Source organism: Epargyreus clarus, unplaced genomic scaffold (assembly GCF_041222505.1).
Source record: "Epargyreus clarus isolate Ecla_fem2 unplaced genomic scaffold, WU_Ecla_fem_2.2 ptg000002l, whole genome shotgun sequence".
Lineage (NCBI taxonomy): Eukaryota > Metazoa > Arthropoda > Insecta > Lepidoptera > Hesperiidae > Epargyreus > Epargyreus clarus.
The window spans coordinates 5,255,475-5,280,265 of record NW_027332210.1 but is presented as its reverse complement, the minus strand read 5'-3'; the positions used below and the strand labels follow the sequence as shown (position 1 = coordinate 5,280,265).

Below are 24,791 nucleotides of genomic sequence, written 5' to 3'. Positions count from 1 at the left end.
ACACATTTGACATTAGTCTGGTAACGATGACAGCTGATTTTAAGCTGCGTTCAATGTTTACGATCTAGATACATAATCCCTATTAAACCCTAAAACTAATTTTGTACAACCTAAACCTATAAATCGAATAATGTATTTTTTTTTTAATTTTTCCGTGAAATATATGTACCTAAATAAATTTATTTTATATTCTTTTAAAAATTATAAGGCGAAAACACACTGCATTGGACACATGACAGGACAACATAGCAACGTCCACAGATTACTTATACGATTATTAGAACTATCGATATGGCATATCGATTCCTTACACAATCAATCTCCGATTGAAATCGTATTGATTTCCAGTATAATATAGGCACTCTGTTACTCGATAATATAGTCACTCGATTATTTAAGCGTGCTTAATTTGTAAAGAATATTTTTAATGGCAAGTTACTGTTTCAAATTAAGTATTTAATAAACTCGATTTTCATAAGATATATCGTGCATTGCCGCATTGTGCAACTCAATCATGCCGAGAAGCGGCCATATTCCAACAGTCACAATTCGAAGCTTGTATATGTACAAGACATTGAGAAAACTACGACAGCGTGATTCAGAAACATGTAGCGCCACTTCTCTCATCATGTAGCACAACATCTCTTGACGAGTTGCGTCGCAATGTCTTCGACACTTAAATAGTATCAAGATTCAGACGTAGGAACAATTTAACCCTAATTGTATATTATAAGATCTTATTTAAATTATAGTAACCTTACTATAATTTAAATTATTAGCATAGAAATAACTTAAGTATTAGCATAGAAGTATCATAGTGTATGTCGGTTTGATTTGTTTCTTTACGATCCGGGTTCTATGTTGATAGTATAATATTATAGATCGATACAAAAATCGATTAAATTACTTTTTAGTTCATTTTCAATATTGCGATTAATCGATTTCAAACTGACAATTGACATGCCTAGGAGGACAACATTGCATTGCATACATTTCCGATTTCATGTCATTTCATTTACAATTTTAATATTCGACGTATCAACGTTAATATTTCCATAACAATTGACTAGTTAGTTAATTTGCGATACTTTTGTATAGGTAAAATTTATTAGTGGACGTTGGTGCCTTGGTGATTAACGTATAGTCGTGATATTTGTGTCGTGTAAAATGTCTGAGGATAAAAATGCGGGAGTGCACGGTGACAGTGGAAACCAGGCCTTGCAGGCTGCTGAGGAGGAGAACGGGAAGTCCTGCTGGGTGTGCTTCGCTACCGAAGCTGACGACAGACTCGCTGCGTGGGTGCAACCTTGCAAATGCATAGGCACCACAAAGTGGGTGAGTAATGTGCTAATTTTGTGGTGTTTTTAAACGCTTGCTTCCTGTATTTGTTAAATGATACTCTACTAGTATTAATATTCTATGCTAGACTATACTATGGTAGCGTTATTAGATTTGTTTTCGTTCTATTTTTTGTAAATAGACAAGATATTTACGATCTGAAATAGGGTTACATTTTCGTGTTGTTTTTTATACGTCGGTGTTATTGTAATTTTAATTCGCTTCTGCAGTTTTTGTGAAACATTCCATATCCTCAAAGTTTCTTACGTCTAAACGTTTATTTGAGAAAATACAATTTTAATACTGTATTATTTTATATCTATAATCAGTGTTTATTATTTTCTGGAGCAAGTGTTTTTTTTGATAAAAAGTTAACTAAATGTATTCTATTTGATGATAGAATAAGGTATGTATACAGCTCATAATATTTATGAAATTCTACATTTATGTGCTAATATTTCTTTGTTTTGTTTCCTATAGCTTTGGTCTGTTCCTTAATTTATAACATAAATACCACGTGACTTACACTACCACTGCTACCAGATAATCACTATACACTTTCACAATTTATTATTTACTTTCAAAGGAGTTGAATCTGGAACCATTTGTGTGTCAAACTGTAGTACATGGTTTGTCACAGGCCTAATATAATTAACTGTATATTAGAAATTTTAAAGGATTTGAATTATTCATTTTCTATTTAATTATGCAATATTCAGTTGAGTACAATTATTAAATAATGAATTGTTTGACCAATATACTAGATTTATTAACACTTCCTGTAATTAAGAATTTCATGATAATAATTACAGTTTTTTCATACAATCTTAATCTTATATAACAAACACTTATTAGTATGTTCTGTGCTGCTATAAGTTATATTTCAACAGATTATCATTGGTATATATAATAAGCCATTATAGTAATAGGCACAAGATTTTTTTTTTTTTATAATATAAGAGTAGCAGACGAGCATGCAGTCCACCTGATGGTAAGTGGCTACTGCCGCCCATGGACATCTGTAATAAACCCCAGGTAGGATTAGATATTCCTACCTGAGGTCGACCACAGATGCGCCGCTACCCCTGAGGATTAAGCTGGAATGCCTCGGAAAACTCTTTACAAAAAAAATTACTAAGCCACTCAACATTCAAGCTTAGTGCTCAGGGGTAGCGTCACCTGTGGCAAACTCAGGTAGGAATCTAATCTTATCTGGGGTTGATTACAGATGTCCATGGGCGGCAGTAGCCACTTCCCATCAGGTGGACTGCATGCTCGTCTGCTACTCTTATATTATAATACTTATTTGCATTATTTTTCAGTTTATCAGAATTTATGTTTTCTTCAAGTTTTTTTTTATTTTATTGTTTGTGATGAATAAGGGAGATAATGTCAGATATTTCTCAACTCTTTGTATCTGGAGTTACTGAAGGTTAACTGTATCTTAGGGTAATCAACCCTTTATCATTGCTAAGGTTCATTGTAATATTGACTGTGGAAGGTAATTTTTTTGTGTGTATGTATGTAGGTATGTCTTATTCATTGGTATGCCCTTCAGTCCAAATGGCTTGACTGATTTAACATATGAGGTGTTTTTGGATTTATTTAAACTGTGGGAGTAATATTGGCTATAATTTTAAGTAGTTTGGTTTTTATTTATAATAATTATTATTTACTATATCTGTCTTTACTTAACTGTCATGGAATGGTTATGTTTTTTTCAAGTATCTTGTTTGTTTTATTTCCTTATTACATCCGGTCTTCGAAAAGACTTAATGGATTTCGATTTTTAATTAATTGTTAATTTTTTAGTTTATGTATATTAAACTATTGTAATTTTTGCAAATCCTTTTTTATATGGAGCTTGTAAATAGGCTATATAAATTGCACTGCACTTGCAAAATATTGCTGTGAAGTATAGCAATATAAGTAGTGATATTTACTTGTACAATATGTAGTGTTATTTTGCAACATTCTGCTATCTCACGCTATATTGTATTGAAATATACTTGCAATATAATAGTTCATGCCAAACTGCTTGTCTGCTCCGAAGCTGTTGCGAGCAGGTGTAGTCATACAATTTGCTATGGCGACGCAATTCATTTCTATAATCAGAGCGGACTAGCAGTTTTATACGGACTATACGACTATAATGAGGTTGTGGTTTTATGGTCTTTATCAAAAAATATTGCTCTAGTTATTGCAAAATATGTAGATGATAAATCAATTGCTATATCTTGCATCTAGAAGTAGTCATAAAAGTAGTTTATTTTCCAGCCCCTTTCATATTTTAACAGTTCATCATTCTAATTTATAAGTATGTCAATGTTGAAATAGCTTCCAATTTTTATAGTACCTTTTATGTGTCATATACACAAGCCATACATTTATGGCTTGTGTACAGGGGTATTAAATAAGTAATTTTCTTTAGGCTTCCATACCCAAAATAGAATTATTACAAAGCCTCCGCTGTCTGTTTGTCACAGAGCTCTATCTCCTGAACTGTAATAGGTAGATAATTAAAATTGTTACAGCATATGTATAATTGTTGCTGCGAATTATATATAACAGTCATGGAAATATAACTCTATCTATGATTATTTGAATATGTCTATCATTATTTTAAATAACCATTTACAATTGATTTCGACAAAAACAATGCCTTATCTTTGTAGATAAATTATATGATGCCGTTTGCTTCAATTTAATACTTTTATCTTTTGATTCTGTATTCATATCACTTTGTTGTAATTTGTTTTTATATTCCACTGAATTTAGAACAGTGATTAAGTCTAGACTAGACTGTTTTTTGTTTCTTAACTAAAGAAGAGGTAGGTATTAACTTGCTTTGTGTTTCAAATGTATTGCAAATTCTATTTTGTTTTGCTTACACATAGTATTTTTAATCTTATCGAAGTTTTAAAGAGAATAGATATTTTAATTCGGAAAATGAAAGTTATATAGTTAAGGACTGCAAAATTTTTGCACAAAATACCAAATAGTGGTTTTTATGTTCATTTTAGGAATGAGTAGACATCAAAAGTATGTTTTTGAGTCTGTCTGTATTCAAGGAATACATATATGAGGTAATCTTTTTGTAGACGTGTCTGCAGCTTATTAAATTATGAAAAAATCTTGTTGCACCGTTTTTAAAAGTTATTATTTAAATTGTAGTTCTATGTATGTGAGGGTCAAATATTGCAACTTAATTTTAAACCAGTTAGCCGAAAACAGTTGAACTGAAATTTCGCATACACATTTGGTATATGCGTTATGCGGTTGGTGACGTTTCTTAGGGTTCCGTATCCAAAGACTAAAAACGAAACCCTATTACTAAGACTTTGCTGTTTGTCTGTCCGACTGTCAGTCTGTCCGTCAGTCACAGGGCTCTATCTCAGGAACCGTAATAGATACATACATGAATTTTTTACACAGGGTGCATAATTGTAGCCACAATATAACAACAAATACTAAAAAATAATTAATAACTAATAACATTTGACTAAGTATTGTTGAAAACATTTGGTAGTACGGAAGCCTCCACGTGCGAGTTCGCCTCGTACTTGGCGAATTATTTATATCCAATATTGCGTACTCCTCTAAAATGATGGAGCAATTGTTATTTACCCCTATTTTAATTTTTTTTCGTAAGGCTAAGTATGGGCTAAGTCTATATTTTTTTTGTCCGAGAGGTGTAAGAAAGTCAGTTGCATTTAATCAGTATTGTCAATTGTTTGGTTATTATGACCAGCATAAACCTTTGTACTATTGTATAATGTTATTGTATTGTTGATCCAAAGGTTGATTAACCTCATTCCCACGAGGCGGAGATAATTAATCAATTATTGAATCAAGCTAAATAATATACAAGACATCGAATACTTTGTTATTATAGTTAATAGTAAATGTCGTAAAATCTATTATAGATAGAAGATAAGTTTGCAAAGTTGAACATTATAATATGTTTCCTTTTATCCTATAATACATGATAATGTGTCTCACGAAAGAATTTGGATGCTAATTTAATGAACTGAATAGTAAGTTGTCTTAATAAACGTAATTAATGTTTCCTTTTATATTATATCTAATACATGATTACTTATATAACTATGGAATAAATTAAATGTACGTACTAATTCTGTGAACTGAATAGTACGTTGTCCTAATAAATGTAATATATGTGAATGAAATAAAATATTGTATTATCACTATTAGTCGAGTGGATACAGGTGTCCAGAATAAATTATTTTTGAAATTTGTCCCTGAAAACAAAACAAAGGTCCTGTTAATCCCTAATTGTAAGGGTGAGGTTCGGATCCCTCAATTCTCTTATCGATACGTCTGCTCAGATCTGTTTATATTTTAAGGAAGACTAATATCCTAATCGCTAGGTATATTTAGGTATGTAAAAAAATACATTTTGCGAGTTATGAATGTATGCGAATTAAGTTTTTGTTAAGCGATGAATATCTCATCGATAAAAAATACACGTGGCAAAGATCGTTTATATTTAATGGAATGAGTAGTATTTACTTCCACTATTATCGGAAATGAATACAAATGTGTTTTCGCGTCAAACGACAAACCGGTCTAAACGGTGATGTACGAAACCTACTGTATTGAAAATAAATTATGTTTGCATTTAATAACAGTTAAAATTCTTGATTTTATGCGACAATCCTATGTATTTACGAGGTCAAAACTAACATATGCGCTCCTGTAACATGTAAATTTCTTTCGAGGTTCCGTTTAAATTATTTTAGTAGCTGAAAAGATTAGGACGAACTGACAGACATCTGATGAACGTCTTAAAAAATCTGAACAGATTTTTTTTAAATCATAGTAAAAAACACTGAATCAAGAACTAAGTCAAAATCAGATCATCTATAGATATAACTACACAGTAAGAGTAAAGTTATAACACTCCTCTTGCATTGATTGTAAATGACTAAGCGCATGAGTCTACGGGATTATCATAGGGGAATATGCGTCTTGAAAGTCTTGGAACTCTTATTACGAATACTAAAAGCCGGCGATGCATTGGCGACTCCTCTGGTGTTGCAAATGTCCATAGGCGACGGTGACTGCTTTCCATCAGGTAGCCCGTCTGCCTTATCGTTAGGTTACATATAAAAAAAAAAAAAAAAACTTACGAAATAACCATCTATTTCAGGTACATCAGAGTTGCTTACAACGGTGGGTAGATGAAAAGCAACGAGGCAACATTAGCCGGAAGGTCCTCTGTCCTCAGTGCAAAGCGGAGTACATTGTGGTGTTCCCGTCAATGGGGGCGTTCGTAGCCCTCCTGGACGCGATGGAGGAGATCACACACAAGATCAGCCCCTTCATAGCTGGTGGGGTACTCCTCGGGTCCATATACTGGATCGCTATTACGTATGGTGCTGTGACTGTTATGCAGGTTGGTGAATTTGTATTTATATGTAACTATAGCGCCGAGCATCATATAAAAATATATATAAAGGTGATCCTTTATACATATATATTTTTCTTTATAATATACGAGTAGCAGACGAGCAAGCAGTCGCCGCTATACATTTTTGTAATCAATCCCAGATAGCTTTAAACGCTTTCTACACTCACAGCCCCACACTAGGATTCCCTGTATCGTGGGTGCCATGGACACACACAGAGACAAATACACAAACACCCAGACCCAGAAACAGAAGAAATCTAAATTCATCATTTAAATTTCTGTCTGGCTGGGGATCGAACCCGGGACCCTCTGCGCGTCAGACCGGTATGGTAACCGCTCCGCCACACGGGTCGTCAAAGGATTAGATTCCTACCTGAGGTCGGCCACATATGCGCCGCTACCCCTTAGGACTAAGCTGGAACGCATCGGAAGAGTATATGCTTTATATAATAGGTATACTAGCTTACCTGGCAAACGTTGTGCTACCATATAAATAAAAAAATGTTATGGGTGAACAACCCTTATCACTTAGGGGTATGAAAAATAGATAGTACCTGATTCTCAGACCTACTGAATATGCATATAAAATTTGGTGAAAATCGGTAAACCCGTTTCAGAGGAGTACGGTAACTAACATTGTGACATGAGAATTTTAATATAAGATAAAGCATATACTCTTTGAGGCTGCTAGAACCAGAGTGGCCTAACTGCATTTTATTTATTTATTTATGCACACAAAAATACAATACAAAAGAGAGCTTATATCTAAAATTTAGTGCAAAGGCACTGCTTATTTCTATTATATTCTTATATACTATTATATCTTACTATTATTTCTTATTTACATTCTTCTGCTGGAAGAAATTTCTTTGCATTTTAGTGATTTTTGACCTCTCTGTATTTTCGTAAACTGGTAGTCCGCTCTGAATGTAGAAATGAATCGCGTCGCCATAGTAAATCCATATCGAAAATAGTTTTTTGTAGTTAGGCTACTCTGGTTCTAATAGCCTCATATAGTATATTATTTGTATAAAGGTGATATCGCTTCCACATCTGTTCTATCTAATATGCCTGATGTGTTGTCAAGGAGATACTTTTATAAGGGGTTCCACTTCCAATTCTTAGACAAGAATTACTTTAAAATCCGTTAAGTGTCATTCAACTTTGCTTGTATTTAGTTTTTGTGGTTAAACGCCAAAAAACTATAGTTAATTTTCTGTAAGGTTGTGTAAGATAGACAAGGTTATAGTGCCACAAATAATTCTTAACTTTGAGTGAGTTATGCTTTAATTAGGCTCGATAGATCTGATCACACACCCTTCAAATAGGAACAAATTACGTCACCTGTCACGTCACGTGCCTATAACAGGCAGAAATAGGTGCGACGTCCTCCACACCACCACCACCACACCACCTCCACCGTCTTAATGAAATAAAATATAATATCTTATTTATTATGAAGCTTAATTATAATATTATGTATAACGCGTTTGTTAGAGCCAATCGGTGGAGGCTTTACTCCAAAAAGCGACTATATCCCAGTATTCAAGTGTCAAGTCGACCAAGAATTAAAAGAATCTATAATAATTAACACGATTTTATTAGCTTGGGTTGTATCTATGTATGTATGTATGTATCGGGATCTATGATTTTTTTACCCACTTTGAATGGTCCGATTAATTAAAAAATTTGAACAATTATTTATCAAGAACCGATGACAATACACGATTTAATAATTTTATCCCATTCTTCTTATCAGGATCGTCAGGTATTGAATTAACGATTTTCCTTGTGTTTAAACTATATTTATCATATCATAAATGTAACGTATTTATTTCGCAATATATGCACGCGAAATTACCTTGAGTATTTTTAAAATAGACTTGAATGGGTTTTTGCTTGTGGATTTGTAAATTAGTTAATTTTTACGCTTGTCGTTTTAATACAGGTTCTCTGTATTTAGCTGTCAACGTAGAATGTAAAGGACTTTTATATTGTTTTACGAACACGTTTTTACGTCCTTGTGGGTTATTTTTGCCACAAAAACATTAAACCATGGCATTGAAACAGGTAGTTTTAATGTTATTTAAACAAATCACTCACTATGCATACGAAACTAAAACCAATATCTCTAAAAAACTCAAAGTTCTACCGTGTACATTATTCACCGTTAAAATACGATGACCCCAAGGATATATGGCCACGGTTGACCAAATTTCACATGCTAAATGACATCTCACGAGTGAACTGTATTACTTGTGTGATGATCAAATATTATAACGGAAATGTATACTTTAATGTTATGGAAGTACAGTAGTACCTAGTAGAACGACTATATAGTACATTTGACAGGAAGTGGCAACTGACGCCAATGGTCATCTCTCTGCTATATCTCCTGTGATTTCAAAGTTTCACCTTTCTGCCATTTTAGACTAAATTTAGGGTTATTTGTACGACACTCAAAATTAAGAACCAGGTTCTAATATTTTTACGACGTTTTTTTTAGCTTGACCTGTATGTATCTAGGTTTGTATGTATGTATGTGGCGGAATCTTTGAACTCGATATTCACCCACTTTGAACGGTTAGTTTGATTTAAAAATTTTGAACAATTATCAAAAACCGACGACAATACACGATTTTAATAATTTTGTCCCATTGTCCTCGTCAGGATCATCAGGATTAACGATTTTCGAGGCACTGTTATAACAATTATTCAAGTGATGCTGTTAGCGATCTACAAAGTTCACCAACGTGTCGCTAGATGGCATTAATTATTGGGATAAAGTTCATGTCAAAGTCATTAGATTGCAACAATTATTACTTTTTATTTTGATTAACTATAATTGAGGCTGCTAGAACCAGAGTGGCATAATTGCATTTTAATGATCTCTTTACCTTTGTATTTTCGTAATTTAAAAATGTTGCACACTTTTACTTATCTCCATTTTGTAAATCATGTTTTTGTAGTTAGGCTACTCTGGTTCCAACAGCCTCAATTGTTATCTTAAAACGAACTGACGTAGACTAATAAATATTCCGGGTACTTGCGTAAAATAATAACAGTTTCTATCAAAACAATATAAATATGTTGACAATGACCTTCGCACCTAATTCCCAACCGACAATTGCGAGATAAATAATAGAATCATCTAAGTCGTCTAATAAAAATCGCCTATTGAAGACGCTATTCTTAGTCTCACCAAACTTATCAAAGTGGTTTTCCTGTTAGACTAACCACAATAGGTATAATCGCGTGAGCGACAGATGCGTAGATTACAATCTAGATGCTTAAAGTATTCAGGTTTCGCATAGTACGCTGCCGTTTTAGCGCTCGATTACTTTTTTGAAAACCCACGAGCGGAATAGGCTTATTTTTTTTTTTTTCCAAAAACCTATCAAACGTCACTTGTCTTCACGTCTGAATTGATGCATAAGCAACGCAATAGTCCTCGTGATATTTTTGCAGTCGTGGAGTCGCATTCACTACTACTTAATCGCTAAAAGTTCGCGTAAAACTGCTAGTCCGCTCTGAATATAGAAATGAATCGCGTCGCCATAGCAAATTGTATGACTATAGCTTCTCGCAACAACTTCATAGCGGACTAGCAGTTTGGCGCGGACTATACCAAATTACCATTTTATTTAATTTCAACCTAAAACCTTTATAATGTTACTTCCAGGTGGTAGGTCACAGAGAAGGCCTGGAGATGATGGAGTCTGCTGACCCACTGGTCCTCCTGGTCTTGCTGCCGACCATCCCGGTGACGCTCATCAGCGCCAAGATGTACAACTGGGAGGACCCAGTGCTGCTCTTCTTGAGGAAGTACTGCGCTAAGATACCCGCTCTGGCTTATATCTTGCCGTTTGGGAGGTAAGGACTTTTTTATGTGTAAAATTTAAAAAGTAAACAAGCAAGCATTCAGTTAAGATTAAAAAAACTTCGCAACAAATATGTATGATGGTATATATTTAAAACCATGAAGTATGCATTATACATATTTGTAGCGGATTGTTGTGAAGTAGTTTTAATCTTAACTTAATAGCATGGATGTCCGCAAAGTACGCCTGATACAATTAACTATCTAACACACACACACACAAGCAAGCAGTCCGCCTAATGGTATTGTGTTCACTGTTGCTCATGGGAATCTGTAACAACTACATGTAGAATAGGTTCTAGCTGGAGGTGATCATAGATGCGTTGCTTCCTGAGAGGGTTTCTACATACTTAGGGTCCGTTCACACAGACCGGCTCGGAGAGCATCGGCCCGCATTTTTTTCACACAGTCCGGATCGTATACGCTTGGAACTGGCCGGAGCGGAGCCGCCAACTATTTCACATAGACCGGCTGGTAAAGATCTGAAAGCGGATGTGCTCGCAATAGGAGCCGATCGGCTGCGCGAAGAAGAATGAGTTAGTATCCGCAGTCAGAGCCGGTCGGCTCCTCTTATTATTTCATACGAAGCGCGTTCTAACATTCTTTATGAAAAAAGAAGTGCACATGCAACAATAAACCTCAATACAATTACTCAAAAATCTGTTTCCAACGTGATTAAAATCTGCTCTCCTCTCCAAGCCGGTCTGTGCGAACGGACCCTTAGTCAGCAGGCATCCACACACTTCTACCAAAATCAAGAAGCAAGAAGCAAGAACTGCTTCATGTTTGATATATGTAGATGTGGGGATGGTACTTCTCCACTTAAAGTATAATTATTCTATCTATTAATTGAAGTAGGACTTGAAATCAAGATTTAACTAATCTGTATTATTAAATGGAAACTTGTATATCTACGTATATAGTCGGCGCCAAACCGCTAGTTCGCTCTGAAGTTGTTGCGAGCAAGGTGTAGTCATACAATTGGCTATGGCGACGCGATTCAATTCTATATTCAGAGCGGACTAGCAGTTTTACGCGGACTATACCATGATACATACATCAATTTAATTTATTTGCATGGGTCTAACATAATTCGGCATGACCTTAATATAAATTGGCGAAACAGTTATCTTTATCTTTTCTTATCTATATTTTTTCTTATTCTGTTATTATTGTGAAGATGAGGCAAATGGCAAAAAAGCCTGTGGCATTTAAAATTCAAAGCTAATAAATTCGCACGCCATTGTTTCACAAATTATTCGATTATGCAACCAAGTGTCTTGATAGCTTCGTTGAAAATGATCTTAATATGTTTTATCGTTAAGTTAAAATAATTAATTACAATACAATAAATGTCCTTAACTTATTTACAATACAATTGTTCGATTGGTTGCTAAGATATATGTGATATACAACAATTAATAGAAAACTTCACTTATTAATATATTTGTATGTTTTTGTTGCTACTTGTATTGTTTTTATACATATTGTTACATATAAATATAATCTTGCTCCAAATTATTTATCATATGTTACAGATTTAATGCAATAATTATCATTATAACTATTACTTTATCTTTATTTTGTAGGGCATCTATTTATACCTTTCCAAAGTACATAAATAATTTATATACCTACTACAAGAACATCGACTTCGCCCGCGTTTAAAAGAAAATAACATGACATACATATAACTGGAAATGTATTCCTTCATTGGAATGACAGTAGCGACCTCTGTCGAAAACTGTTCGTACTAACTCAGAAGCCTTAGTGGGCTCATGCACAACAACTTTGCTAAAGATCTTCACTTAATCAAATTTATAGTTAGTACTATACTAGTACTATTCTATAAAGGATACAGACCCTGAAGGTAGAACCCTTTATGGTTCGACTCAGGCGGCATCACCGCCACACCTATTTCTGCCTAATAACAGCAGTGTTGAGCGCTGCTGTGTTCCGGTTTGAAGGGTGTGGTAAGGGAGACAGACTTTTCTGAGGCGTTCCAGCTTAGTCCTCAGGGGTAGCGGCGCATCTGTGGCCGACTCCAGGTAGGAATATCTAATCCTGGGTTGATTACAGATGTCCATGGGCGGCAGAAACCACTTACCATCAGGTGGACTGTATGCTCGTCTGCTACTTCTATATTATAAACAAAATCTTTCCTAAAGTTCATAAATAATTGAAATCCATATTTTAATATATTTTATTTAAATTTCAGTGCGGAGGGCGACAGAGGCGCCATCGTGACAGGACAAGCTAATAATGCGAATCAAAATCAAAGTTCCCATCTGTCACCAACGAGAATATTCTGCTCAGCGCTCCTCCTACCAACTATATCGACTATTATCGGCAAGATTTTCTTCCGATCGATACAAAACAACTTACACAGAACTATTCTAGGTGGTTTGACGTATATAACTATTAAGGGCGCCTTGAAGATATACCACAAACAAATGTTGTACATAAGACATTCTAGTAGGAAGATCTTAGATTACACAGAATCGAATCTAAAATTGTATAGGACCTCTACAGCGACTAGTACTGCCGATGTGGCCTCTGGCACGAGAGACGATTCTGAACAAGTTGTTTAAATAATGAAGAACAGATTGAGGTTTTAAGGTGTAACTGTATATGTATGTGATAGAAATGGTCTTGTATCGTTTTGTATTGTGAGGGTGATGGCGGAACACGTTTGTGTTTGGGTGTACACCCAATTTTGTATCGTGTGGCGTTTTTATATGACATTAGGATACCCAACGCTTGGTAGTATGGCCATGGGTAACTTCGGTCTTCAGTTGTAACAAAATAATAGGTCATTTTATATTTGCCAATGCATCTATAAAAGTCGCTAAACAAATCGATAACGAAAGAAATCGAATTTAGAGAAAATAGTTTCTAATTATAATAATCTGTACATATTCTAGACAGAACAATAAATTGCCTCTTGAAAATATTTAAAACTTACAATTTACATTTACAAATAACAATAAAAAATTAATAATTGCTAAGACATTCATAGAATATTATTAATTTATTACAAAATAGTAAATAGTAATTAATTATTAACGAATAATATGAAAACGGGCCTATTATTTTGTGACAAAGAAAGCTACAGCGCTTAGATACGTCTCGATTTAGTGTTTGAAACTGAAATTGAAGTTCAGTTAAAGTCCAATGTAGTTTGCAACGCCACCTTATTAAGCCCACTCCACATTCTCGCGAGAATCTTGCGAGAACGCGAGAAAAATCCGTTTCGTATAGGCTTCATATCTCGTTTCTCTTGCTTTCCTCGTGTTCTCGCGAGATTCTCGCGAGAATGTGGAGCGGGCTTTACATTTGTAAAAATATATTTTATTCGCGCGATTTTTGTTTAACATTTTTGGTAACAAAATTAATATACCAAAGGACGCTTCTTTATTTTATGCATTATATTTTGATATCATACGGCTAGGACGATTTCTTAATTTGAAAAATAATTTTAGACGCCTACAATAATTTGTACATGTGTCAAATTATTTTATACGAAATAAAATTTTGATACGGAACGATTAGTTTTTGGAAAAAATACTCAATAGAGTAGATACGATTTAGCTCTCTTATATAAAAAACGGATTAAAACGTGAGACTATAAGTTTTTTTTTCAATTTCAACGTATGACTTGCCCTATTTTTGAAGTAACTAAAAATGATGCAAGAAAACCAAAAAAGGTTTTAAAACTATATATTATGTTTTCTTCAGCTATTAAATCCGAACCCATTAAAGTATGGACATACATTCTTTAATTCAATTACCAATTATATTTTCCGCTGATCTAATCTCGCCCTGTTTAATGCAATTAATTTATTCAATGCAGTTATATGTTTATATACAGTAACTGTCAAAGGACCATGCGGATCTGATGTTAAGTAATCACTGCAACCCTTCAGAAACCACCCTTAAAGGGTCCTCAACTCCAATCTGAAGTTGTTCATAGATGGGTTAACTCCGAGGGTAGTTTGTTAGGTAACTTTTATTTTAGTGTCGACTTTTTAAACTTTTTAAAACTATAAACGAACAGTTCATTCCAATAGGTTCATTCTTTCATAGAAAATTAAGTACAGTTTTTCGCTAGACATCATTTATTAAGAAAAAATAGCGTACAAGGATTACGTGACTTTAAATAAAAAAAAAATCGACATGTTTAAAAATAAAAAATAACAGAACTAAAAATATATTATTGTACACATCAGGGTTTTGTAAGAAATCTCCATCGAGTCTTCCAAAAAAGTATAAAGAAATCATAAATTATTTCGTTTCATAGCTATACAATAGTTAGAAGATTACACCACAGTCTACGTTGCCACAATGTTACTTGTGGGACGATTTTAAATATTTCTTATTTTATACTTTTAATCAATTAAAATTAGAAAACGTTACCTGGGAAAATTAAAACACTGGCGATGCCGTGTACCATAGATAATAGAGCTTCACTGTTTCAAAATATCGTCGCATCCATAGATACGTTTGTCGGACTTTTAAATAATTCGAGTTTATAGTTTACCCGATAAACGATATATTAAATTAATATAATAGTATCTTAAATGTACCTGTATCATTATTGAAACTTTGTATTGTTCTTTCATGTGCCTTGATTATGTAAAAATATAAATAAATAATAGAATATAAAATATGTACGTAGTATTCGCTTTATAGGTACGTGTCATGTGTCGTCGGTATTTTTAACAAAAATATGAATTGTATTTGTATAATTATTTGTTTTTTATTAAATAATTATTTTGTCATAAATATCCATATCTCTTAAACGGTTAACTTTTAAGGCGAGTGACTGAATATTTTCTAATGAAAGTTGAAAATTAACCGCTTCCTACACTTTGTCGATATTCTAAGTTACAATAAATATTTACATGCTTATTTTAATGATAATATGTACAATTTAAACTGTGTAATGCGAAAAATGTTTGTAATGTTTTGTAGATATTACTATCTAAATTCATTATTTGTGGGATTTCTAATAAAATTAATATAACGGAGAAAATTCATTCAAATAAATTCGAGCTTAACGTAGTATTACTCAATGGTTATATTTATTTCGTAAACATCCATTTGTATATAAATAATACAATTATATTCATAGAAATAATAGCAATAAAAAAGTAAAGACTGTAAAATAAATAGCATTGTCGTTATCGTGTTATGATACACAGGGGGTTTCAGGTTCGATTCCCGATGTGTATATTTCTGTTCTGGGTGTAGGTGTTTGTGTACGTCTTTGTGTGTGTTCATTGCACTTAATGTACAAAGTGGCCTTAATCTAACATTACCTTGAGAGCAATATATCGAAATGTTATCCAAAATGTTTTGAAATATACTATAAATGATTGATAATTAAGTCGTTTGAAAGCTAGACCATGTCTTCCTGTTACAAATAACTTATGATATTTAACGATCTTTCAGCGGTGGCTTAAGACCTAAATTTTTAGGCAAAATACATTATACGGTCGTTGGAGGCCAAGGGGAAGGGAGTAGGGGGGGGGGGAAGTGGTACGGAGGCCCCTAGTCCAAAAAGTTGATTTGACTTTACAAAATCACAAATGTCACATAGATTTTAGTGATGGGTTCATTCCGGCGACCGTTTTTTTCATAAATTAGAAGTAGCAGACGAGCATGCAGTCCACCTGATGTTAAGTGATTACTGCCGCCCATGGACATCTGTAATCAACTCCAGATAGGATTAGATATTTCTACCTGAGGTCGGCCACACATGCGCCGCTACCCCTAAGGATTAAGCTGGAACGCCTCGGAAAAGTATGTCTCCCTTACCACACCCTTCAAACCATTGACCATTGACCGCTAGAGTCGCGAAGACCCCTGGGACACAGTATAAATATCTATATATAGATCCTTATACTGTGCCTGGGGCGCGATGTGTAATGTGTAAGGATATGTATACATCCTTAAGTTACAATCAATATTTACATGCTTATTTGAATGATAATATTATGTACATTTTAAACAAAAAATGTGTATATATACTTTTACTAATTAAGATCAATCCCAGTGAGAAAATAATTTTAATGTCACGGTGCTAATTGTTTTAACAAATTGTAGTAATTTTGGTTTTGGACTTGATACAAAACTCGGAAGTTAATTACGAAACAGCCGTAGAATTCTCAAAAATGTTCTAGAATTAAAAATTTGAGTGAAATGAAAAAAATGAAATGAATAATTTCTTTCCATTTTTATTAATACATACATACATAACGTATATGAAATAAATTGTTAATTAAACTATATCTAACTACCTTTTATGTTACAAAATCATATTATTCCAATCATTTATGGCTTAGTATTTCTTAAGTTTCTGTATCCAGCAACAAAATATTGTATATTTGTAAATATTAATTTTGTAAATTGTAATTATAAATTTCTGGTTCATTTCTTGTATCTATAGTAAGTTTAGTTAATTAGTTACTTCAAAATTATTGGAATAAAAGTCGGTAAACAATGATTTTATTTTTAAGGCTTATAAATATTATTTGAATCGTGTGTATTTTTTATTTAATATAATGGTTCATTTAATTGGGATGGCAGCTTCCAATTATAGCCGCTAGGTGCGCTACAACTGTTTGTGACGTATAGTCCGCGCCAAATTGCTAGTCCGCTCTGAATATAGAAATGAGTCGCGTCGCCATAGCAAATTGTATGACTACAACTGCTCGCAACAACTTTAGAGCGGACTAACAGTTTGGCTCGGATTACACTATAGTTATCATTCTTGTAAGGTAGAATATTGACTGTAATTAGATCACTTACTGCCTTAGAGTGAGAACTTACGGAGCGTTTCGTCTGCTGCGAACTATAGCTATTTTGTTTCAAAATTAATGCTACCGTACGTAGTGGCGGTTACGTAGCAGCTGTAGGACGAAAAGGGATCAATATTTATATAAGCGACGCCGCGGAAGTAAATCGTTCCATTGAAACAGCAATTGTCATCTATATTTTAGTAGTTGTACGGTTTCGCGTAATCGTGTGGAGGCTTAAGAAAAACGCTCCGTGTGTTCTAAGCCTTAGGGGTACTTTCCTATCTCGCGGGTTTAAGTCCGCCCGAGGATCTGGTCCTATCGTTTCGTACATACTTTTCCTGTCATGAGTGTCACAAGTCCGCGAGTCGCCAAGTGAATTCACGCGTCCGTGAGAACACCCGCTTGATAAGAAAGAGATCCTTATTGACATAATATATTGACTGTCATTACTTGTAACTTGTAAATCAGCAGTAGCTAGCTAGTGTGTTCATTTGAATCTTGATGTAAATGACGCGTTCTAGCTGTTCTCGGGGTAACGCATCTGTGATCAACTTCAGATAAATTTTATATGGGTAACATGTAGTTTCAACATATTATCTTTTTGAATTCAATAAAAAGCTTGAAGGAAAATAAATTCTAACGTAACTTATTTTTATTTATAAAATCAAGCCATTAAACTTATGTGGTATATTTTATACCATGATTTTATTGTAGTGTTATATTTTATAATTTAGTTGAAAGGCTAATGTTTAGTTCGGCTAATAATCTGCCCGCCATACGTCCACGCAACGTTTGCATAAATAATTGTATTTTCATTAATATTTTGATAAGTTCGATTAAATATATTTTTTTATTGAACTTACTTTGTTTTTTTACATATCTCGATAATGTTTATATCCTATTAACATTGGTGTTGCATCGTTCTAGTTTATAAAATTTTGATGAGAATAATAATAATCAGTGAATTGTCTATGCTTCGTTTTAAGAAGTTAATCATCGGTTTCATTAACTTTTTATTGTAGTTTTTTTTACCACTACTGGGCACGGATCTCTTTTCAGAATGGGGATTTAGGTCATCATCCATTGCACCGTGCTCACTAAGTGGGGTTTTGTAGAGTTCACACATTTACAAGTTTTTATACAGCAATCAGTCGTGCGGGTTTTCTCGTAACATTCGTGTGACAATAAATTTTGTAATACGGCCATAAATTAGGAAAATTAGATGTACGTGCCTGGGATCCGAACTGCGTATCTGAGGAAGAGCTTCGCAAGTCGTTTAATTATGGTGCAGAAGCGACACAAGATAATGCATAACAGTGTATTACTTACTATAATGTTTAATATTCCTTTACATAAATATGGGCGGCAATGGCCACTTGATATCAAGTGGACTGTTACGCCGACTACTACTTACAAATAAACTTAGAACTGTCCACTTAATTAATCTTGATTTGTCGATAAATAAATCGTATAGTATACGCAAGCGCCACGAAGTTTCGAGTTAGGGTATTTGTCCACCGCTGCCGTCACCGAGAACGAGATTTATTCGGGCCGACTTTAATATGACATGACGGACATGCGGTGGACACGCGGCTATAACAAATGTAGGTATACGTACCGCTACTTCGACGCCGTCATCTCGTTCTCGGAGCGGTGGACAAGCGCTCTTAAACAGGAAACATCCACTTCATTATTCTCCGCTCTTTACTATCTCAGTCGGATTATGTATCGATTTTACTTTCAATCTGGCGCGAAATCGTAACTTCATATTCTACGTAGGTATATACATTATAAAAAAGGCAAATGTTAGGCTATATAGTAGATTGATAATTAATTTCTATTATATCTATAGGGTTTAACTATTCTTCCTTCACTAGTTTGCATTGCATCAGTATGGTGGAGTGTACCTACTCCAGGCCTTTCCAGTTGTCGGGAGACCTCAGCAAAAAAACATGCAGAAGTTAGAAGTTCGTATTTGTGGTTACAGCATGAAAGCCTAAAAATCAGACTACTCCAAATTGGCACCCAGTTTCACAAACAGTAAACGGTGCATAAGATTCATACGGATGCCTATTATAACCGCGTTGGTTATTCAAGGATTGTTTTAAGATAATTAGGCGATAAGACCAAGCAACGTTTTTAACTAGTCTAATGCAATTTTTACACGACCTTCACGCTATTTACCCATGTCGATAAAGCAAAATGGAGATATAATAATGCGTTGCAACAATTTGCATTACACTCCTTTCGTGTAATCAGAGCAGTATCAAATCAAAAGCTTACAGTAAACATAATCATTAACCGTTATGATTATCTATATCATTATCATAAAAACTCGATATCGAATGATAAACTATCGCGCCTTATCAAATGGATATGGTAAATAGTAGGAAATTTGCAAACACAATGCAGTGAGTTATCGCTTGCAAATTATTCCACACGTGTTATCATTTGACAAGTGAGTGTTGGAGTTATCAAGGAAGGAGTAATAAGGCAGGTAATTATTGCTTTGTATATGTATGTACCTAATTTTAGTGTTTATGGGTTTCATCGATCAGGCGAGTGATACGTGAATTAGTGCTAATGGAAAGAACCGATATCTAGCCATATTTCTTTTTTGTGTGAAAATAGGAAAATTTTAAGTAGTCGCTGCTGATCATGGTTATATGATTAACTCCAAATATAAACTACCTGATGTACTAACGACGGTGACCACTTCATTATAATATTGATTGATTTCTAGTGACATTTGCATTTACCTATAGGTATTTGCACTTAAATAAAACTTCATATTATGTTTTTTTTTTATAAACATGCAAGATATAACATTTTTAACATATAACATATATATAGCATATAACATTTTTAACATGCGAATGTATCTTTAAACTTAAATTATTTAATTTTATTAGAAACCTCAGTAATATTCATACTCAATTATTTGTTGACTGACGAGTTTAATACTACTTCCACACTATTTGCGTATTCTTCCTTACACATAAATAACTAATATTACATGTGTCTATATGCTAATTTTAGCATCGGTGATGGAAGATTTAGATGTTATTCGGAAGCTGGATGCAACCGAATCAATGCGAACAAACCTTCACCCCGCACACGTATGATCGCCAGTCGCAGCTACTTTCGCAGAACGAAAAACGCAATGCAACACCAATGCAGTCGCTAAAACTAGTGTTTTCGATACCGCTATCGAATTCAAGTCGCCAAAACGTGATGCAGTATAGATGCAGTCGATTAAACGCGATGGTAAAAGTAGCTAGTCTGCTAAGCCGATAATGCATTGGATAATTAACTAATTAGAACCTCTTGCATTATATAGATAACTATATCTACGCATCTCTTAGCGTATATTAGGTATACTTATAGCAAACGTTATTTTTTTTACTGTATTTACTAAATATAATTGCAAAAATAACAATCACTAAACTTGTTTGAATATTATGAATTTTTCAACATTCATAGGCAGATGTAAACATGATTTTAAAGTAGGTTCCTGCATGATAGCTACTGATACGAAAATTTGACTTAAATTGTATTTTAATATTAAATCTTAATTTAACTTCGTTATATGTACGTGGGTAATTTAATGATAGGTATCTGAACGTATCCATCAAGATAATATCAGATAAGATATCATTATATTGATATTAAAACCTATTTCTACTTATACCTGTAATGAACTCACGTTTTTAATAAATATGTTAAAAAGAACTCGTCGATAAAAAATCATACCTATTAGGGGTCCATATTCGTCAAATTTTAGAAACATTATTAATTACTAGCGGACCCGGCAAACTTTGTACCGCCTCAATCAAATATGTATTTATCAAATATATTTCATATAAAATATAGCCTATGTTACTCCTGGATAATGTAGCTTTCGAATGGTGAAAGAATTTTTAAAATCGGTCCAGTAGTTTTTGAGCCTATTCATTACAATCAAACAAACAAAGTTTTCCTCTTTATAATATTAGTAAAGATTACCTACATGATTGATACTGAAGTGTAAGTACCTACTTAAGGTTGGCCACAGATGCGTTGCTATCCGTGATGGCAGTTTCCCTTATAAAACTATACTTCAAAAGAAAATACACTAACACAGCAGGTCATTCGCTATTAAATTACTTGTAATTTGTGAAATATTTGCTTAATCGCAATACTACAAAAATGCCGGCCGGGCTGAGATACTACTACTATTTATATAATTATTCGTAAAATACACAAACTATCATAAAAAGCCTCAAACGAAGTTAAGAAATTCAGTATACAAACAAATATAAACAAAAATAATTATTTATTAATAAAACTATTTTCTTTGCAGATAACTTACCATGAGCAGGTAACACCTACACTACTGCATAACTGCACAGAAACTAACTTCTAACCGAAGAAGAAACTTAACAACAAACAAGTCAAATAAAACTTAAAAAAAATGGCAAAATTTATCAAATCCATCTTTAATACGACGGAACGGAGGAAAAACTCTCGCTACGAGGAACCAGAAGAGGATAAGGACTTCACGCCGCCGCTGGACGGCAGGCGGAAGCTGTCCATCTCCAGGTCTGGAAGAATGCGACAGGCCAATCGGAAACGAAATTCTCTGTCGTTGGAGCTTTATGGAGAGGTAAGCACAACTTGAGAAGTCAAGTTCTAGTATGAGTATGAAGATACTCCGGACCCCTTACCCCCCTATACCATATAAGGGTAGTATTTCACTCGTCAAATATCTTTATCCAATGTACATTTGATCAAAAAAGTTGGATGTCTTCCAATTTACTAGCAATTGATCAAAGATTTTTCCAGCTAGAAGAACTCGTTTCCAGGCCAAAAACTATCCTGCTTAAAAATTCCAATTACGCAAATTATAAAGAAATCTTGGACGAAGGATGAAGGATTACACGAGTGGAATGAGCATGCGTCGAAAAGAAATTTGACCAAATGTTTGACATTGAAATTGGATAAAGAGATTTGACAAGTGGACTGCCACCCTAGGCTCCCGCTGGAATCTGACCACAGACTTGATTCAGCACTGTCTACCGTGTGTTTCTGTCTGTTAGCGAGAGGGCCTATTTTTCCTGGGTTAGGTTATTTAATTATCTGTATAATAACTAGGTATTCACATTAATTATGTTCGATAATCTGTTCTGCATCCTTGCTTTCTAACCTGAATCTAAGCACAGATTAATAAATAGTTACTACGTAAATCTAAGGTTAAGGGAAGTTAACAAGCAATTTAAGTTACTGCTTCTTAAATATAAATTAGCAAATCATTATGCATCTTACAATGTCAACTAACTACTACCCTCTGAAAGCTCCACTGCTACTCTATTTCTACTTTACAATAACTGAGTTAAACGGAAAAAGTGGTCCTATTTCTGAAACTTACCACCCTCCCAAAGTTCACAGATGAACTAAAGCACTTGACTTTGGATTTTAGGAAAGCTTAAGACCTATAGAAACGTGCTTTCTGGATCGTAGGTGTTAATACCGCTTGTCCCTGGAATTACGGCGACTAAAAGGGGGTTTCCGGGGTTGCGGGCGGGAAGAGTGGGAGCTTGAACCGTCTAGTAAGCTACCCCGGGAAGGACGGCAGTATGTGTGGTCGTATACCGTCGTGAATACCAAATTGAAACGAATTATGTAATTATATACCGTCGTGAATATCAGAAGATGGTGTTAAGGAGCGAAAAACTGCTCCCCCGGGGCTGAGCCCGATCGGGTCATCGCGCTTGGAGGACTCCGGTTGCGTTCCGTCAGAGATCCCGGAGTTCTCCAACAAGTGTTGAGCATAACCCGGCGACGCTCCCACGTCGTCGGGTACCTTTTGAAGGTTTCCGCCTCGTAAAAAAGGTTTTAATACCGCTACGGTTGAATCTCAAACAATTCTACAACTTTAACTTATACAGAATCGTAATTCTTTCCAGAATCTCCAATCAGTTGAAAAAAAGAACGTTGAGTATCACGTCAATGCTCCAACAAACCAAACCACATTCACTGAATCTAAGAAAACAGAAGCTGTCCGACGTAGCAGCGCCGACCAAACATCGCCGGAGGAAGAGATAGATCTCGCCTTCGAAATCATAGATAAAACATAACGTTGGGTAAAATTAGGTAATATTAGATACTAAGTATTTTAAGATATTGTCGTTAACCCATTACTGTCCAACGGCTAGACTCGGATCCTCTAAGAATAAGCCCTCTTATTCTTATGGTATAGTCCACCGCGTTGGCCAAGTGCAAATTGGTAGATTTCACACGTTATTGAGAACATTTTTTGAAGAACTATCAGATGTGTCGTATCCTAGTACTTAGGTAAACATCTGTTACTATTCACAACGACTAAAAACAATCGTTATATTTTAAACTCGTTATAAAGATGAATTCATGTTAAATCACTAGAAAGTTTAATATTTTGTTAATTATTTAGAGTACCTACCTACTTGCAGTCATATTTCGTATACGAAACATATAGCAAATATCATAGTATTATAATACTTCCATTAATGATAATAATTCGTGAAGATTATAAGATTCATAAGCTCATGAAATTGGAAAATCTGTAGTCATAATAATAGTAGTAGATTTGTTATTACTTTTTATTAGATTCAAATAACTGTGCTTAGATACAATAAAGTCTTAAGTTTTAAATAACCTGCCTAACTTTATGGTCCACGCGTCAATAAAATCTATTCCAAGTATCATATCGTACTAACTACTGTATTGTAAATTTGTAACAATTGTATCAATCCCATTGTTCTATACTAATGTAGGTACTTACCGATCCATATCTCTATTTACATCTACAATTCTATATATTATCTGTCCGTGCCTTAGAAGTTAAAAGCAAGTTGTCGACATAGTATCGCTACATAATCGCGATATAATGACGTAGGTGATATAGATGATTACGATCGCAGGCTGCTTTAATAACAGAGTTCATTCCCATGATAGTTTCGAATTCATGAAACTCCGTTTTCACGGACTCAATTTTTGCTTGGCAGCAGCTGAAATGTAGGTACGTATCTGATTTGAATGTCTATATTATGTAATGAACCCATAGATTAGTAAACATTACTCACTCCTAACAAGAAAATGTAACCAGTTTTGAGAATTGAAATAGTTGCGTAAAAGTTTTGCCACGTCTCCGTGCTAAAATTTCCCTAAAATATTTGAAATAATTATTTATTTATTATGTAAATTACGCAGTATTAGTTATTTATTCGTAATTTTTCTCTAAAAATGTTTTTATTTGTCAAGAATTCAAAAAAAGAACTTACTAATAAGCCGTTTGTGGCTTCATTCAATTTTAAGGCGG

General features: G+C 34.1%; 2 protein-coding genes across 2 annotated transcripts; both read left to right on the top strand.

Moving 5' to 3' along the window:
• The first annotated feature begins 966 nt into the window (after positions 1–966).
• On the top strand, positions 967–18,313 carry LOC140746533 (E3 ubiquitin-protein ligase MARCHF5). The gene is made up of 4 exons (XM_073078690.1): positions 967–1,335; positions 6,512–6,757; positions 10,455–10,645; positions 12,871–18,313. Exons 1-4 carry the CDS (start codon positions 1,168–1,170, stop codon positions 13,241–13,243), a joined length of 978 nt encoding a protein of 325 aa, XP_072934791.1. The 5' UTR covers positions 967–1,167; the 3' UTR covers positions 13,244–18,313.
• A 3,401-nt stretch (positions 18,314–21,714) lies between these two features.
• LOC140746476 (uncharacterized) lies at positions 21,715–24,196 on the top strand. The gene is made up of 2 exons (XM_073078631.1): positions 21,715–22,100; positions 23,401–24,196. Exons 1-2 carry the CDS (start codon positions 21,909–21,911, stop codon positions 23,569–23,571), a joined length of 363 nt encoding a protein of 120 aa, XP_072934732.1. The 5' UTR covers positions 21,715–21,908; the 3' UTR covers positions 23,572–24,196.
• The last annotated feature ends 595 nt before the right edge of the window (positions 24,197–24,791 follow it).

What these genes read in the sequence shown, in the direction of transcription:
- LOC140746476 (XM_073078631.1), top strand. Translation starts at nt 21,909, where the DNA reads ATGGCAAAATTTATCAAATCCATCTTTAATACGACGGAACGGAGGAAA. An exon ending in CGTTGGAGCTTTATGGAGAG is followed by an intron (nt 22,101 to 23,400) that starts GTAAGCACAACT and finishes AATTCTTTCCAG; the next exon opens with AATCTCCAATCAGTTGAAAA.
- LOC140746533 (XM_073078690.1), top strand. Translation starts at nt 1,168, where the DNA reads ATGTCTGAGGATAAAAATGCGGGAGTGCACGGTGACAGTGGAAACCAG. An exon ending in GCATAGGCACCACAAAGTGG is followed by an intron (nt 1,336 to 6,511) that starts GTGAGTAATGTG and finishes CATCTATTTCAG; the next exon opens with GTACATCAGAGTTGCTTACA. An exon ending in GTGCTGTGACTGTTATGCAG is followed by an intron (nt 6,758 to 10,454) that starts GTTGGTGAATTT and finishes TGTTACTTCCAG; the next exon opens with GTGGTAGGTCACAGAGAAGG.